The 18,244-nt window shown below is 47.5% G+C and overlaps 1 protein-coding gene across 2 annotated transcripts in view; it reads left to right on the top strand.

Annotated features, from left to right (window-relative positions):
- LOC134337712 (paired box protein Pax-7) overlaps positions 1-17,502 on the top strand; it is a 147,844-nt gene extending 130,342 nt beyond the window's left edge. For both annotated transcript variants that reach the window (XM_063032912.1, XM_063032911.1), the window contains exons 8-9: positions 3,167-3,413; positions 16,818-17,502. In XM_063032912.1, coding sequence (XP_062888982.1) covers positions 3,167-3,413; positions 16,818-16,933 — 363 coding nt within the window. In that variant the 3' untranslated portion in view covers positions 16,934-17,502. The remainder of the gene's footprint in view (positions 1-3,166; positions 3,414-16,817) is intronic.
- The last annotated feature ends 742 nt before the right edge of the window (positions 17,503-18,244 follow it).

The raw sequence follows: 18,244 nt of genomic DNA, 5'->3' as shown, positions 1-18,244 counted from the left end.
AAACGCAGATCTCCCTTCGCTCTGCTTTCTGACTGTACAGACTTCCTTCCGCACTGACTCTCAGAACGCGTAGCATTTCCCGACCTGCTGCTGAACTCCTTCACTGCTCCCCGCACTGCACCGTGCGTCAGATATTGTCCTGACCCCTATGACTTATTGTAACATACCAGAGTTCATTATTTTGATTTTTGATTTGCGAGATACAGCATGGTGATGGGTCTTTCCACCTAATTATGCCCGTGTGACCAACTAGCCTGTCTTAGCAGGGCTTTGGACTGTGGGAGGAAACCAGAGCACCCGGAGGAACCCACACGTCACGGGGAGAAGGCACAAACCCCTCGCAGTGGCAGAACTGAACACCGGGTCTCTGGTGCTGTAATTGCGTCGTGTAACCACTAAGCTACCATGTCGCTGTACATACTAATGTGACTCTTGACAAAGCAGAGCAACGTCTCAGACTGAGGTAAATTCTTCACTGAAGAACTCTCTCACAAGCAGCGGTTTCCAATCTGTAATAATGCAGTTGGTGGAGGTTACAACAGTACAGCTCCCCGCTGCTGCAGATTGCAACGATCAGAAGAACCAAGCTGCCAGTAAGATGAGACGGAGCCGCAGCTCATTGTGAGAGTAAATAAACTTGAGATTCCTCTCCCCCCCCCCCCCGTTTGGGTTCAAACACTAGAAAGTTATCAGTCCCTTTTATCGGCCCAAGATATTCTACAGTCCCCGCCCCCCCCCCCCCCCAATGTAGTGATTAGTTGGAGAGCTGTTTGATAGCCTGATTCTGGCAGGCTACTTTTAGAAATCCCCCAGCCCTGCCAACGAGTGAAAGTGTATCTGGGTGGGAATGAGACGAGTTGGTCTACAGCTCCTCGTCGCATTGCTGAGTAGTGAAGTGATCCCGTCCACCATCCATTCACAGCTTGCGTTTTAGACAATGTTTTAATAACATTGCAAATCCAAAATAAAACTTTGGAAACTTATCCATAGAACAGCAGGCTGCCGTCCCATGAGAATTCTGTGCGAGGAACAAGTGAATAAAAACTGGATTATTGGTGAGTTGGAGGAACACTTTCATTTGGCAAATTTGTAGGTATCGGTTTTCAAACTGAGGGGAACATTTCGGGCACTTCCACAAATTTCTTTTTAAAACGTGAAAGCGATACCACCCCCCCACCCCCCGCCCTCCTCTTCAGAAGGTTCGGATCCCCCAGCTCATTGGGAAAGGAGTTACTGAGTGACAGAGAGAGATGGATTAACTGCTCGTGGAGCACTCCCTACTTCTGACAATATCTCTATTGTTAAGGCAGCTCCCTCACACTGTCACTCAGTAACCCTCCCCCAATGCACCGTTACCGACTCCCCCTTCATAAGGGATTCTGGCACTAACGCTCCTTCCGATAAGGGGTCTTAACAGTATGGCTAGTTATTTATGAGGATTCTTCATAGTGTAGCTATGAGGGGTCCTGACGAGGAGACTCTGATTTTATAAGGGGTCCTCACAGCGTGACTGTTTTTACATGCACTCCTGACAGTGCGAGTCTCTCTTAATGAGGGTCGCTGACAACTCCGTCCTCACTGTCCAACTTTCTTATAAGGGGTCCTAACAGCGAGGCCCTATTTTTATATAAGGGTGCCCAGTAGAACAGTTCCCTCTTTAACAGGAGCACATGTAAGTGGAACAGATAGCTTGTTGTTTAACAGCCAAGGCTGTTTGTGTGGGTTAAGTAATGGTCCCTGTGGGATTAGCACTCCCTGAGGCTGTTGGCTCTGAAGTTGCCAAAATTAATTATTTTTTTCCCCCTCAAAGAATGACTATCTTGCAGGGAAAGTGCGAGATGCCCTGAAGGTATTTTTGTGTATCTTTCAGCAAGACTGGTGTGTTTATGCCTACTTGGATTTATCTCATAAACCATCCTCTCCAAACCCAGGGAACAGCCCAGTGATCCAGCCTGGAAAAACTTCTCAATGCAGAGCCTTGATCTGGGAACAGACCGGCTCCATCCACCAACAGTAATCACTGCAGTCTGTTTGTGATTTCAGAGGAGTTCTGTCAGTCTGGGTGATTGACAGCTAACCAACTCGGATATCCCCCCTCCCCTGCCCTCTGCTCGCCCCCACCCACTCGGCACTGATCGGATAAAACTTTGCAGATGTCGCACGCTATTTGATTTCTGCTCGGGAGCCATCGTCCTTGTTTTGCACGCTCACCGTCTGGAAAGGGAGGGGCACAAACTGTGGGTAGAAGAGTTTTATAAAATTCCCTGTCCAGGTTTGCCCTTGTTTAATGGGATTATTAATTTTGGTGTGAAGCTGTCAGCGAGCTTGTTCTAATGTTCCAATTATACTCTTTAGGTCTGCATTTTTGCTCCTTGTGTATGACCAGCATGTTCCCTGTTGATAGTTATCCAATCACCAGCCCGGCTTCTTCATCCTTATTCCCCATCACCATTCCTTATGTCACCAATTCCACATATCCCATTCCCATGTTTTCATATTTCTTATCCCCATTCTGCCATCCCAAACCTCCCAATCCTCATCTGCAATTCCTATCACACCATCCCATCAAGCTGTTTCCCAATCCACCTTTGGTACCCATTCCCCTATTGTCACCTTATCCCTTCTTCCACAACCTCACATTCCCAGTATCCCACTTAACCCCATCCCTTTCCTTGCATGTTTAAACTGCCATTCCCTGCGTGTTCCCTGCCAGCCCCAACCACCTTCTCACCCATTCTGCACCCAAGTCACTGGGAGGTGATTGGGAGCTGGAGCCAGGATCTCGAGAGCCGAGGTTGCCTGTACAGCCAGACCACCAACTCACTGCTGGTGATGGTAATAATGTGAAACACTGGGCTGTAACCTTCCCTTTTCCCCCTCGCCTTCTCCTCAACACTCTGCAGCATCTCCAGCCCCCTATCCTCCAACTTCCTATCTCTTTTTCCCACCTCCTTCCAATTCCTCATTAACCCCTTCCTACTTGACCACCCATAATCCCTTCCCCAACCCTTTCCTTTTCATTCACCACCCCTCCTCTCCCCTTATAATTTCCTTTCCTCTTTCCCTCTCCCCTACCCCAGCCCAGACTGGAAGCCTAATTCTCTTCCTGTCCACTAACCATTCCTCTCTCTGTCTCTCCTTGCCCCTCTTGGTCCCGTTTCCGCAGGTAATGAGCATCCTGAGTAACCCTGGAGCAGTCTCCACTCAGCCGCAGCATGATTTCTCCATCTCCCCCCTGCACGGGAGCCTGGACACCTCGAACCCGCTGTCCGGCAGCTGCAGCCAGCGCTCTGAGTCCATCAAGGCTGTGGAGAGCCTGCCCACCTCTCAGTCCTACTGCACGCCAGCTTACAGCACATCCGGATACAGCATGGACCCCGTGCCTGGCTACCAGTACGCTCAGTACGGACAGAGTAAGCGTTGCCTGTTGAAACCTCCTCCTGGGGGAGGGGAGGGGAGGGGTGGAAGGACACCAGCATGGGTGGGTCAAAATGATAGCCCATCTTTGTATCACACATGGCAGAAAGACTCATAGACCCCTGGTCTACGCAGGGATAATCTTTCTCAGCTACCAGAGAGCAGTCGGAGTACTGGCCTCAATGGAGGTGGAATATTGCAAGATCTCTGTCTGTGATCATTGCCCCGCTGGACTGTGCGTGTGGGTGGGTGTGTGTGTGTGTGTGTGTGTGTGTATTATGTGAGAGTATACTGAGCTTCTCAGTACCCCTGTTAACACTGATGCCAACGGAGGCATTCTGTTGGGTTTATGACAGCAGGGAACAAGTTAGAACATTAATATGAAACAGGGCCCAAAGATTCAATTCCCTTCCTGTCTTCCCACTTGATGCCACCAACATCTGCTGACAAAATTAATTAGAACATCAGAATTTCCTCAGAATCCAGGTGTGGGCTGCGGATCATGGGCTTAAATTTGTCTCAAGCTGGTGGAGCACCCAGATTTAAATCAACTAAATCCAGTACACTGGGGATTGTCTTCTGGCAGAGTTATTGTGAACGATGTTCAGTGTTACACTGAAGGACGTATTCCATCAGATTGAGTTACAGTTAGTGATGTGCTAAATCAGTACGTTAAAACAAGAGGTGTGTTTTAGTTCAGATATTACACACAGGAGTTGGTTTCATCATTGCTACCGTTAGCGGTGTGCTATGTCAGAGTTGCTGTGAGGGATATTTGAGTGTTACTCTGAGGTGTGTGTGATAATGTTTTAGTGAGAGGTGTGTCACATCAGACACTACAGTCATTTGTATCAGATGCTTGAAACAGACACTGTTGCAAGCTCTGTCAGAGGGTGATATCAGCTGGTGGGCAGCTGGAAGCTTCAAGGATTCGCTCACAGTTTCCTTGAAGAAATGAACGACTGACGCCTGGGGTTCTCTGTCCCCTGACTGCACTGGATGGAGAAGGAGCACCCTGGGTGGTATTAAGGGGCCCTGCAGAACCAGGGAGGGGAACGTATCACCTAGTAAAGCACCCTCCTGCCCACCAGACTGGCATACCCAGCACCATATGTGGGAGTGTTTGATTCTAACGTCAGTCATACCAGTCTCTTCTAAACCCACAAGACTCAAGTGGAAACATCACCCTCAACCTTGAGGGACTTTCCTACAACTACACCTAGTCATTACTTTATTAGGAACATCTGTACACCTTGTTAATGCATGCATCTAATCAGCCAATCATGTGACAGCAACTCAATGCATAAAAGCATGCAGGCATGGTCAAGAGGTTCAGTTGTTGTTCAGACAAAACATCAAAACTGGGAAAGAAACGTGATCTAAGTGACTTTGGCTGTGGAATGATTGTTGGTGCCAGACGGGGTGGTTTGAGTATCTCAGAAGCTGCTGATCTCCTATGATATTCACGCACAACAGTCTCTAGAGTTTACAGAGGATGGTGCGAGAAACAAAAATGAAGCAGATCAGTGGGCAAAAGTGCCTTGTTAATGAGAGAAGTCAGAAGAGAATGGACACCTGGTTCAAGCTGACAGGAAGGCAACAGTACTCAAACAACCACACGTTACATCAGCGATGTGCAGAACACACAACACATTGAACCTTGAAGTGGATTGGCTACAGCAACAGAAGATCACAAACATACACTCAGTGGCCACTTTATTAGGTACAAGAGCTATCTAATAAAGTGGCCACTGGGTGTACGTGTGGTGTTCATATGAGACTCTTGCAGTAAAAGGTATTCAGGATGGTCAGTTAAATCAGAGGATTACACTGGAGGTCCCAAATGTAAAGCGAAGGTTGTGCTGGAGAGTATATGTATTGATCATGTTGTACTATGTTTGACAATGCAGCCGTGAAGGATAATTGTTAGCCTTCCACTTGCTTTGAATTCTGAGAGAGTGTGCATGTCTGCACCTGTGTGTGTGTGTGTGTGTGTGTGTGTGTGTGTGTGTGTGTTGCGCGCACGCGTGTGCAAGTAAGAGGATTAAGATTTCCAAGTGCAAAGCTAAAGTGAAGCTATCAATCAAGGTTGAAACTGCTGAGTCTTTGCATTTGTTTCAAGGGTTTTGACATGTGATGAAATGTTTGATGGGGTCGACGTTAGCTGTAGAATCTGATAAAATATTGATGTTACGGTTATGCAGAAGGAACCATATCACCAGCAGGAGTGGAAACTGAAAGTCTCACTGGCCGATTCTGTTGGATGTTAAACTAATCGCAGCTTCCTGGCGACACAGCTCTTGTCCTTGATGGGTTCAGAGGTCCTTCCTTCCATCCCCCACTCAGCACCTCCACCCCCATCATCCTCGTTGTCCTGCCCTTGTACTGTCCTTTCCGACCCCAGCCTGGATTCTCCACGCTCCCTCTGCAGCCGCTCCTAATGTCTTTAGCTCCTGCCGTTAAATTGAAACCTTCTGCAGGAGCTGGCAGGATCAATAGCAGCTTTTCCTTTCACTGAGTGCACGCAGTGCCCTCTGACCTCCCCACACTTGCCTCTGGATGTGAACGGACATGTGTAGTTGATATAAATCTCGAATAAATACTGCTATCGTTTATTGCCAATACCATGTGCCCAGGGGCAATCAGTGAGTCACACCCTTCATTTCTGGCCCTCGCATGGGCTGAACACCACTCGGCTGATATACCTGCACAGTTCAGAGTCGTCAGAACGTATTGCAACACAGGGAACATCATGTCGATGCTGGCTCTTTCAAAATTCAACTAACTTCTCCGTCACCTCCCGGAACTACTTCAATGTTTCTTCCGCATAGCCCTGAAAAATGTTTTCTTTGCAATTCTGTTTCGAGAGTCACTGTTGGGTCTTGTTCCCAGCACCTTCCCAGGCAATGTATTCTGGCTGCGGAATAGAATTCTACTCAATCCTGTAAACTTTTTACTGTTAACAATTTAATGAGTATTTTCTATTTATCAACCCAGTGACTAGCCGGAAACAATTCCTCCTTATTGACACTGCAAAACCCATTGATAAACCCCTATTAGATGGATGGATGGAAAGGGTACGGAGGGCTAAGGTCCAGGTGCAGGAAGATGAGATTAGGCAGAGTAATAGTTTGGCATAGATGAGATGTTTCTGTGCTGTAGGGCTCTATGACTGTACTAAATCTCTCCTTTTTTCTCCACACGAACTGGTCCTTCTTTGGTTATTCTCTCCTACATCTTCTCCAGGACCTTGCTGTCCTTCCTGAGGTGTGGTGACCAGGTTGGCCACAGCTCTCCAGGGAGGGGCTCAACCTGCGACTCACATAACTTCCCTGTGTTTGGCCTGTATGCTGTCTCTGGTCCACTTATTTAAGGAAGGATGTACTCGCATTGGAGGCTGTCAGAAAGACTTCACTAGGATAATTCCCAGTAATGATAGGGTTGTCCTTCCGCAAGTGGCTGAAGAAGTTAGATCTACACTCATTGAGATTAGAAGAATGGAGGCTGATGTTTTTGAAACATACAACACTCCAGAGGCAGAAGGAGAGAGAGGAGGTTATGATGTTTCTACCAGTGGGAAAATCTTGAATGAGGGAGCACAGTTACAAGGTTGATGGTCCGACATATAAAACTCTGGTTCATATGGACTAATGGAGAAAGGTAGTGAACCTGGAGAACTCTCCACCCTGGAACATCGTGGGGACTTGATTGTTGGAGGTGCTTTGAGAGGAAATTGATACATTTTTGAAAGTCTGGAGAATTGAGGCCTATAGGAATTGACACAGAGGAAAAAATGAGGCATCCCATTAGTCAAATTGATAATAGAATAGACCAGAGGGGCCAAATAGCCTACTTTTGCTTCTATTTCCTTATGTTCTTATGCTTATAGAGTCAGGATTCCACATGCCATTCTAAGAATCTCACCAGCATATGTTGATATCTGCGGTATTTATGTATGCACACCCCCCACATCTAACTTCCATCAAGTCCACAGCCTGGACATACCACAAGCTGTGATATTTCTCACTAGGAGCAGAGCCTCGGCATATCTCCTTAACTTGAAGCTTCCCCTCCGCCCTCCCAGTCACTGTCCTGACCGCCCCCCCCCCCCGCCCCAGACACCTAGACACATCCCAGAATCCTCGCTTCATGTGCCTGGATGGATTTTGTCATTGGTTTTATTCAGAACTTTAAAAGCTGTATCAAATGCCTCTAATCAGAAACCCTACACATGATGGTCAGTGGTAACACAAATCCGAAACACAGGACAATCTCAGCAGGTCAGGCAGTGTCTACAAAGGGAAATGAACAGTTGACGTTTTGGGCTGAAGATGAACTTAACTGTTAGTGGGGCCATGTAACTGTGGGAAACATCAGAATGCAGTCCAATTTCTGTCCTTATTCAATTTCCTCAGAAACATAAACTTACAGGAATGGCATTAGGCCATTCAGCCCCTCAGATCTGCTGTGCCATCATAGCTGAACAGAAGGAATATTGTGAGATCATAGAGGGACACAGTTTTCCCAGTTGTGTTCCATCTCCCTTAATGAACTCAGTCAATAACGATCTGTGAACCTCTGCTTTGTAAAACTCTACTGGTCACCAGAATATCCTCGCTCAGTGCTCAAGAATTCTGAATTCTATTACCTATCGTGTGAAAATGTATTTCATACTTTACCTGCCAGATCCCTGGCACCAGTCTTCAGCACCCTTGTTCTGGATTTTCCCACCCAAGGAAAATGTTTCTCCAATCCACTCTACTGATTCCTTGTTATCATCTTAAACCTCTGGATTAGATCCTCCCCTCATCAATGCACCTGCTGCACAAATTTTTAACCCTTTAAACCCCAGGACCGTTCCGACGGGATTGTCCTGTGCAACTTCCCAGTTAATGGGCTAGATTATCCTGCATCCAAACTGAGAGTCCAGTGTTCCCACCCTTCCACATTTACCCTTCCAGGCTGACCTTTTGCACCCAGCAGAGGTCTGGTGAGGTGGAGCAGTCTCTGTTTTACATACCGTCTCTTGAGACCATAATCCCACTGACAGCATCTGACCACTCACTGGTTGACAAAGATTTTGGAGCAGTTCTTAACTGTCTGTGATGAACATACTTAAAAATTCATTAGATAGATTGAGAGCATTTTTAAAGATTAATTCAATTAAAACACATTAAGATGCTTTGCACTATATTAACAAGAAGTGAGTCATCCACTTGCGTACATTGTTGCCCTTCCACACGGCAATAGTGTGGGTTTGCTACTTTCCAGGTACAATGCTGACGACAGATGTAGTGTGCACCTAGACCCTTCCTTAGCATGCCACTGCCCCACAGCTGAGCTCAAGGGAATATCCAGAAAGGATCAAAGTTTCCAGGGTGTGTTTCACCATGTGTATCAGAAACCTGATACAAACTGAAGCCCAAGCAGCTGAGATTCACTCCAGAACCTTCGGCAATTGTTCAGTACAATTAACCAATACAGTGCATTTCGGGTTGATTGGGACACGTCAGGACCTGTATATTTTGTCCCAATTAAAGGGCTGTCCCAGTGAACAGAAGTTTTGTGGAAATAGCTAAAAGGTATTAGAAAAAACTACCATTTAACTGAGTAACAAATTAAGTATTTAAATAAAATACGGAACAAATTAAAACACTACCAATACTACTACAGTAGTATAAAACTGTATTAATGTAGGAATTAATACAGTGTACAATGCTGTGTTCTTTTGATTGACCATAAATGAACAAATTCAGCATAGATACCTCATGTAGATTGCATCGTCCAAGTCTGCATTTTCATTGTAACATTCAAGATGATTGTGGATACCTTCAAATTCTTCGTAGGTCCTAACTTGTTGAAGCAGTGAAATAGTTTGATTTTCTGAATGTTTGAAACCATTGGGAGCTGAATAGTTCTGAATTGTCTTTACTGTTTATTTCTTCCAACTATCAGTGATAAAAATCACTGCTTTTCAAATGCAAGCACATGCAAAGACACGCTATTTAAAAACTGTTCACTCTAAGTATGGTGTAGTGTCTAGTTGCCACGTGACATGCACATGTCTGAAGCAAGTTAGAAACTGTTCGGCAACGGTCTCCTGCCCCAAATAAGCAGCAGTCCCAAATAAACAAAGGGAATGCCAGATATTTTCTTGATTAGTTTTTGTTCTGTTGAGAGTTGTGCAAAATAAGTGACTGCCCTGATTAGCTCTTGGCACACTCCACTGTATCTGCAAAACAAGCCTATTGGAAAATCTTCACTGAGGGAGTGTATCTACACAGAAACTACCTCACTACCAACTTCTCAAGAATAGTTAGCACTGGCCAGTGATGCCTGATCCCCAAAATGGTACATGTATAAACAACCTGTGTAACTCATAGCCATGATACACATTATAAACACTCATATCATGAACAAACTCATCATATTCTAACACTCCATTAAATTATGGATCTTGCATTGAACATATGCACTCTTGAAACCTCATTAAATCCAAATTAAACCCCATACACCTCACAGCCACATTAAATCATAGATAACCCATAACCACAGTTGGCATGTGGACACTCTGGAGCAATGGACTCTCTTAACAACAACCATTCCATAACCACAATCTGCCTTCTGTCAACTTTGATCATGGTCTGAACCCATAATGAGCCTACAAGGCTGCCATGCACGTTCCAGGGTGGAACGTTATAACCAGACGTGCCTTTTCTACCCATGCATCCTAGTCTGCAGACACCCAATCTTGCCTGATGTGCAAAGCTGAGAAGACACAGTCTGGTTAGTATTTGAATGGCAGCACCGGTGAGGAGGTGAGCAGGACCAGCTTAGTCTGTCTGGGAATTACCTAAGACACAAGATATGCATCTGCAGCTCTGATGCATATGAATAGAATAGAATAGTACAGCACAGTACAGGCCCTTTGGCCCACAATGCTGTGCCGACCCTCAAACCCTGCCTCCCATATAAGCCTCCACCTTAAATTCCTCCATATACTTGTCTAGTAGTCTCTTAAACTTCACTAGTGTATCTGCCTCCACCACTGACTCAGGCAGTGCATTCTACGCACCAACCACTCTCTGAGTAAAAAACCTTACTCTAATATCCCCCTTGAACTTCCCACCCCTTACCTTAAAGCCATGTCCTCTTGTATTGAGCAGTGGTGCCCTGGGGAAGAGACGCTGGCAATCCACTCTATCTATTCCTCTTATTATCTTGTACACCTCTATCATGTCTCCTCTCATCCTCCTTCTCTCCAAAGAGTAAAGCCCTAGCTCCCTTAATCTCTGATCATAATGCATACTTTCTAAACCAGGCAGCATCCTGGTAAATCTCCTCTGTACCCTTTCCAATGCTTCCACATCCTTCCTATAGTGAGGTGACCAGAGCTGGACACAGTACTCCACGTGTGGCCTAACCAGAGTTTTATAGAGCTGCATCATTACATCGCGACTCTTAAACTCTATCCCTCGACTTATGAAAGCTAACACCCCATAAGCTTTCTTAACTACCCTATCCACCTGTGAGGCAACTTTCAGGGATCTGTGGACATGTACCCCGAGATCCCTCTGCTCCTCCACACTACCAAGTATCCTGCCATTTACTTTGTACTCTGCCTTGGAGTTTGTCCTTCCAAAGTGTACTACCTCACACTTCACCGGGTTGAACTCCATCTGCCACTTCTCCCCACTTCTACATCCTATCAATGTCTCTCTGCAATCTGACAATCCTCTACACTATCTACAACACCACCAACCTTTGTGTCATCTGCAAGCTTGCCAACCCCCGCTTCTACCCCCACATCCAGGTCATTAATAAAAATCGCAAAAAGTAGAGGTCCCAGAACAGATCCTTGTGGGACACCACTAGTCACAATCCTCCAATCTGAATGTACTCCCTCCACCACCACCCTCTGCCTTCTGCAGGCAAGCCAATTCTGAATCCACCTGGCCAAACTTCCCTGGATCCCATGCCTTCTAACTTTCTGAATAAGCCTACCGTGTGGAACCTTGTCAAATGCCTTACTAAAATCCATATAGATCACATCCACTGCACTACCCTCATCTATATGCCTGGTCACCTCCTCAAAGAACTCTATCAGGCTTGTTAGACATGATCTGCCCTTCACAAAGCCATGCTGACTGTCCCTGACCAGACCATGATTCTCTAAATGCCTATAGATCCTATCTCTAAGAATCTTTTCCAACAGCTTTCCCACCACAGACGTAAGGCTCACTGATCTATAATTACCCGGACTATCCCTATTACCTTTTTTGAACAAGGGGACAACATTCGCCTCCCTCCAATCCTCCGGTACCATTCCCGTGGACAACGAGGACATAAAGATCCTAGCCAGAGGCTCAGCAATCTCTTCCCTCGCCTCGTGGAGCAGCCTGGGGAATATTCCATCAGGCCCCGGGGACTTATCTGTCCTAATGTATTTTAACGACTCCAACACCTCCCCTCCCTTAATATCAACATGCTCCAGAACATCAACCTCACTCATATTGTTCTCACCATCATCAAGTTCCCTCTCATTGGTGAATACCGAAGAGAAGTATTCATTGAGGACCTCGCTCACTTCCACAGCCTCCAGGCACATCTTCCCACCTTTATCTCTAATCGGTCCTACCTTCACTCCTATCATCCTTTTTTTCTTCACATAATTGAAGAATGCCTTGGGGTTTTCATTTACCCTACTCGCCAAGGCCTTCTCATGCCCCCTTGCTCTTCTCAGCCCCTTCTTAAGCTCCTTTCTTGCTTCCCTATATTCCTCAGTAGACCCATCTGATCCTTGCTTCCTAAACCTCGTGTATGCTGCCTTCTTCCACCTGACTAGATTTTCCACCTCACTTGTCACCCATGGTTCCTTCACCCTACCATTCTTTATCTTCCTCACAGGGACAAATTTATCCCTAACATCCCGCAAGAGATCTCTAAACATTGACCACATGTCCATAGTACATTTCCCTGCAAAAATATCATCCCAATTCACACCCGCAAGTTCTAGCCTTATAGCCTCATAATTTGCCTTTCCCTAAGTAAAAATTTTCCTGCCCTCTCTGATTCTATCCTTTTCCATGATAATGCTAAAGGCTAGGGAGTGGTGGTCACTGTCCCCCAGATGCTCACCCACTGAGAGATCTGTGACCTGACCTGGTTCATTACCTAGTACTAGATCTAATATGGCATTCCCCTGGTCGGCCTGTCCACATACTGCGACAGGAATCCGTCCTGGACACACTTAACAAATTCTGCCCCATCTAAACCCTTGGAACTAATCAGGTGCCAATCAATATTAGGGAGTTAAAGTCACCCATGATAACAACCCTGTTATTTTTGCACCTTTCCAAAATCTGCCTCCCAATCTGCTTCTCTGTATCTCTGCTGCTACCAGGGGACCTATAGAATACCCCCAACAGAGTAACTGCTCCCTTCCTGTTCCTGACTTCCACCCATATTGACTCAAAAGAGGATCCTGCTACATTACCCACCCTTTCTGTAGCTGTAATAGTATCCCTGACCAGTAATGCCACCCCTCCTCCCCTTTTTCCGCCTCTATTCCTTTTAAAGCACTGAAATCCAGGAATATTGAGAATCCATTCCTGCCCTGGTGCCAGCCAATACCACTACATCATAATTCCATGTATGTATCCAAGCTCTCAGTTCATCACCTTTGTTCCTGAAGCTTCTTGCATTGAGGTACACACATTTCAGCCCTTCTACCTTACTGTCTTTACACCGTTTATTCTGCTTCTCTTTCCTCAACGCCTCTCTGTATGTTAGATCTGGCTTTACTCCATGCATTTCTTTCATTGCTGTATCGCTCTGGGTCCCATCCCCCTCGCAAATTAGTTTAAACCCTCCCGAAACATGCTAGCAAACCTACCTGCAAGGATATTGCTCCCCCTCGAGTTCAGGTGCAACCCATCCAATCTGTACAGGTCCCACCTTCCCCAGAAGAGATCCCAATGATCTAAAAATCTAAAACCCTGCTCCCTGCACCAACTCCTCAGCCATGCATTCAACTGTCATCTCCTCCAATTCTTATCATCACTGTCACGTAGCGCTGGCAGCAATCCTAAGAACGCCACCCTTGAGGTCCTGTTCTTCAGCCTTCTGCCTAGTTCCCGAAACTCACACTTCAGGACCTCATCCCTCTTCCTGCCTATGTCGTTGGTCCCAACATGTATCACGACTTCTGGTAGCTTTCCCTCTCGTACCAGGATGTCGTGCACCCGGTCAGAGACATCCCAGACCCTGGCACCCGGGAGGCAACAAACCATGCGGGTGTCCTTCTCACGTCCACAAAATCTCCTGTCTGCTCCCCTGACTATAGAGTCTCCAATGACGACAGCTCTCCTCTTCTCCGTCCCACCCTTCTGCACCACAGGGTCAGACACAGTGCCGGAGGCCCTGCCACCATGGCTCACACCTGGTCGGCCGTTCCCGCCAACAGTATCCAGGATGGTAAACTTATTATTCAGGGGAATGGCTACAGGGGTGCTCTGCACTGCCTGTCTGCTCACCTTCGCTTTCCCCCCTCTGACTGTCACCCAACGACCTGCTTCCGACAGCCTCGGTGTGACTACCTCCCTGTAGCTCTCATCTATGACTGCTTCATTCTCCCTTATGAGTCGAAGGTCATCCAGTTGCTGCTCCAGATTCCTTACACGGTCTTCCAGATCGCCCAGCCGTCTGCACTTCTGGCAGATGTGACTCTGCAGGAGAGGGGAGTTCCCCCAAGACTGCCACATCTCACATGAGAGGCACATCACCGTCTCAGGAGACATTGTAAAAACTAACTGCGAGCTAGCTTGTCCTCCGCCTCTTCTCGTCGAAGCCTCTCGAGTCAAAGCCTCAAAGCTCCACTCTTGCACTGGCCGCTTTCCATATGGACATGCATTTGTGCCTCAGTGGTCACAAGTTGCTTTGACTTTGATGTCCTAATCACAAGATGTAGGATGGAGGAGTAGAATGAGAAATAATGGGCTTTCCACATCCCATAATCGAATGGAAAAATTCAGTGCTGACCAGTCAGTCAGCAGAGTTGCAGAAGGTGTTCTCAATAGTGCCATCGAGTGGCATTATTCATTTGTACTTTGTTCACTGGAATTGCCACCAAGTCAGAAGCCATTCTGTCTTCAAATCAAATGATTCTTCTTTCAACATCACAAGGTTTCAATCTTCAGGCTCCATACCCAGCTCTTCTGGGGGAGTGCCTTCACCAGCCAGAATATATGGATTCAAGAAGGCAGCTTATCAGCATCTTGTCATAGGGATGAGCAAGAACATGAGAAATGGAAGCTTGATTTTGCCATTCAAGCCTATCCACAAGACCTATCCTCCAGGCACCTGTCCCCATCTCCCACAATTTCTTTTTATGTCCAGGAGTGCAATCTATGTCTGAGCTGCCACAGTCGTCTAGGGTAAAGGATTACAAAGACTTTCCCCTATCTTAGTGAAAAATTTCTGCTCGTTCTAGTCTTAAATAGCCACCCATTTACAGAATATGATGAGAGAATGGCCTTGACGGCGATAGCCACAACTTATGATTAAATTTTAAAAGTCTCTTCTGCATAACCACATTCTGAAACCGGGCACCTTACCACTTTCCTGTCACCAAAACCTGACCCCAGGCAGGCACTCTATAACCACCGTCTGCGCGTCGACTTCCCCATTACAGGTGCCAAGTCTGACATCTGATAGCTATCCTGCCCGCGAGTGATAATGAAGATTGCAGGACAAATTCTGGGCTGGACCCCGAACGATTTAGTCGGCCAACCGATCTCCCCAAGTCACAGATCAAAGGTGATAGGTAATGTCTATTGGGAAGAAAGGCCCGCTGGGACCCATAAGAAGTCATCCTGCCATGGTATGCTCCCTGGCCCACCGAGCATGCGCAACGTATTAATTAGCCAATCCCCCATCTCCAGGCTGGTGCCAAGGAATATCAAATACTTTGTGCGAGACCATGAAGTGAATTTAAATGGAAATGACAGCTCGGTAATAAGGCTTTCCATCGAACACCGCTCCCCCCTTTGGGGCAGAGAGATGACGAGCGCTTCATGCTGAAAATGTTGTTTATTTATCAGGCACGATTGTCTGGTGTGCCAGCTTGCACAGAACAGTTATTGGAAGAGTAAGTGGAAAGGTAATGAAAGTAACCCGAATCAAGGCAGCGCGTTTACATACACCACTGAAGGTGAACCCTGAAGTCCAGATATGTGGACTCCGCTCATGAACACAGGTCTAAATTCCGGTGCTTTTTCAATGTTAAACATAGAAACATAGAAAATAGGTGCAGGAGTAGGCCATTCAGCCCTTCGAGCCTGCACCGCCATTTATTATGATCATGGCTGATCATTCAACTCAGAACCCCGCCCCAGCCTTCCCTCCATACCCCCTGATCCCCGTAGCCACAAGGGCCATATGAGGCAGAGATGGGTCAGGAGAAAACTTTGCCGATTTGTTTATATAACATGCTCCGGGTTTAATGCGAGTCGGCAGCAGAAAAGAAAACCTTGAGCTGAACCTCCAGAGCCACCGCTGGTTTTTATTGGGCTGCACGCAGTCTCTCAGACCCACACCGTGATGCCGGATCACCATCTAGTGACTGCACGCGGTGTTTCAATAGTCCAGGACGACTTCCCACACACACAAGGAACAAACTCTCCTGCTCCGAGACTTCACCCTCCTGATTTCCGTAGCTCTATCCGCCCATACAACCTTCTGTATCCCTCTTCTTAATCTCGCCCTCCCTTTGCCCCACCACTGTTTTCTGCAGACGCTCCAGAATTCCCTTTTACAAACCTTACTACTACTCTCCCCTCCTCGGCGCCGTCCTTTAAACCCGCGCCTTTCACCGAGCTCTTGCCTTCCCTGCCCGAAACGCATTAAAGAACCCGATTGTCCCGCCCCCTGCCTTATCTGTATTCGCAAGACGCCAAAGGTGGGGCGGGTCGGAACTAGGCCTGCCCATCAAAGAGCTGTGAGACCGCGAGCCCTCGCAGTAATTTTGTTCTGCCGAAGTTGTCAAGTTTCAACGCTGCTGCTGCCTGTCCCTGACATTCAAAACGCTTTTGACTAAGACCAGGCGTGGGGTGCAGCTGGGGAGGGGGAGGGCAGTCGGCACAGGAAGTTTAGGGTCTGCATGTTCACGCAGAAATCCAACTCAGGCAGATAACCGCCGGTTGTTCCCCAATAGATGTCGGCATTCCCGCGGACATTTAAGCGGCTGGGTGGCAAATGTTTACCTTGGGACATCTCTTAAAAAAGAACACATCACACAAGCACTGGAGGTGGTTTTCACTAACACGGGAGGGCGGGATTCCTAGTTTGTGTTTGTTTATTTATTCTGTTGGATTTTCTGGTTTCTGTCTTCCCCCCCCCAGGTGCGGTGGACTACTTGACCAAGAACGTGAGCCTGTCCACACAGAGGCGGATGAAGCTGAGCGAGCACTCCGCTGTCCTGGGCTTGCTGCAGGTCGAGACGGGACAAGCTTACTGAGGGTGGCCCGGGTCCGCGCACCCTCGCCGAGCAGAAATACACAGAGCAAAAACCGAGAGAGAAATTGTCGCCGGGCGTGCGGGTGACGATCTCTGAGACACTGTGGGACAATGCTAGAGACCTCGACCTCCGCGCTCGATCCTCAGCGACCTCCGACGCTCCGAACACGCTTGGGCCGCCGTGCTGAAGCCCGACGCCCGCCTAGAATTGCCCCCCATCCCAAATTGTGCAACACCTTCGATGGTTTGTAAAGGTGTATATTTTTATTGCTGTTCAAGTTACATCCACTCCTCCCACGCTCCACCGCCACAGACTGACTCCGTGGAGCCGGCGAGTGCCGTGGCCCGTTCGTCCCCCATCGGTGACATCGTGAGCACGGGGCTGTTCGCGGACCGCAGGGCAGGGGAGACCGAGATGGACATTTTGATTCCTCCAGTCAAGCCGCTTCTCGCCACCGGAAACTCTCAACCCCGAGCAGTGACTCCAGGTGGAAGGGCGAGGTCTCCGTCCCTGCAGAGGCTTCACCCACTCCGGCAGCGATGGGAATTTACACCGTCCCTCAGATCCTCGAGGCAGAGTGGGGCGCAGGGGGCGGGGAGGGGTGAAAGAGGCTGCGCTGACAAGCGGCAGCTTTATTGTGTGCGTGAGTCCGAGTTTGATATACAGAATCTTCAACTGACTGGAAGAAGGCGAAGTGGAGACGCCCAGAATGTTTGTTGGGGGGGGGGAAGGGGAAGTGAAGCGAGGGGTTTGGCGATAACGTCTGTGATTTTAACTATTTTAAATTCTAATTAGTGCGAAGTGTCAATGGGGATTCAAAGTATATATAAACATTCCAGCGGTAATCCACAGCAAGTGCTAAACTGTTTATACAAGTGACTGGCGCTGAAATATCTATGTACTTTGTTTCTGAGACTCTTGAGAGGGTGTCCCGTGTCCGCCGTGCGGTATGAAGCTGGGTCCTAGACCTCGGGCATGACCTGTGTCTGTTCCACAGCCTTTACTGCAGGAAGAAGCATTCACGGAGTGTCTCGTCTCCGCTCTGCTGGTACGAGAGAGATGGTAGTCTCTTTTCCAATAAATTGACTCAGATAAAAGAATTTCGACAAGAACTAGACTGTATGGGGGCCTGTGGGCTCTTTATTAAGATTACGGACCAACTGAATGAAGAAGCTTTATTTTCACTATCACCTCACAGCCCTGCTGCGTTCACTCAGAACCCTCCCCTCTCTTCTCTCGTCCAATTACCATCCTCCTCCAGTTCCCGCTCAGTGATTGATGGACACATCCCCGATGCCAGGGATGACGCTT

The sequence above is a fragment of the Mobula hypostoma genome, chromosome 25 (assembly GCF_963921235.1).
Source record: "Mobula hypostoma chromosome 25, sMobHyp1.1, whole genome shotgun sequence".
Classification (NCBI taxonomy): Eukaryota; Metazoa; Chordata; class Chondrichthyes; order Myliobatiformes; family Myliobatidae; genus Mobula; species Mobula hypostoma.
This window is presented reverse-complemented; position numbering and strand designations above follow the sequence as displayed.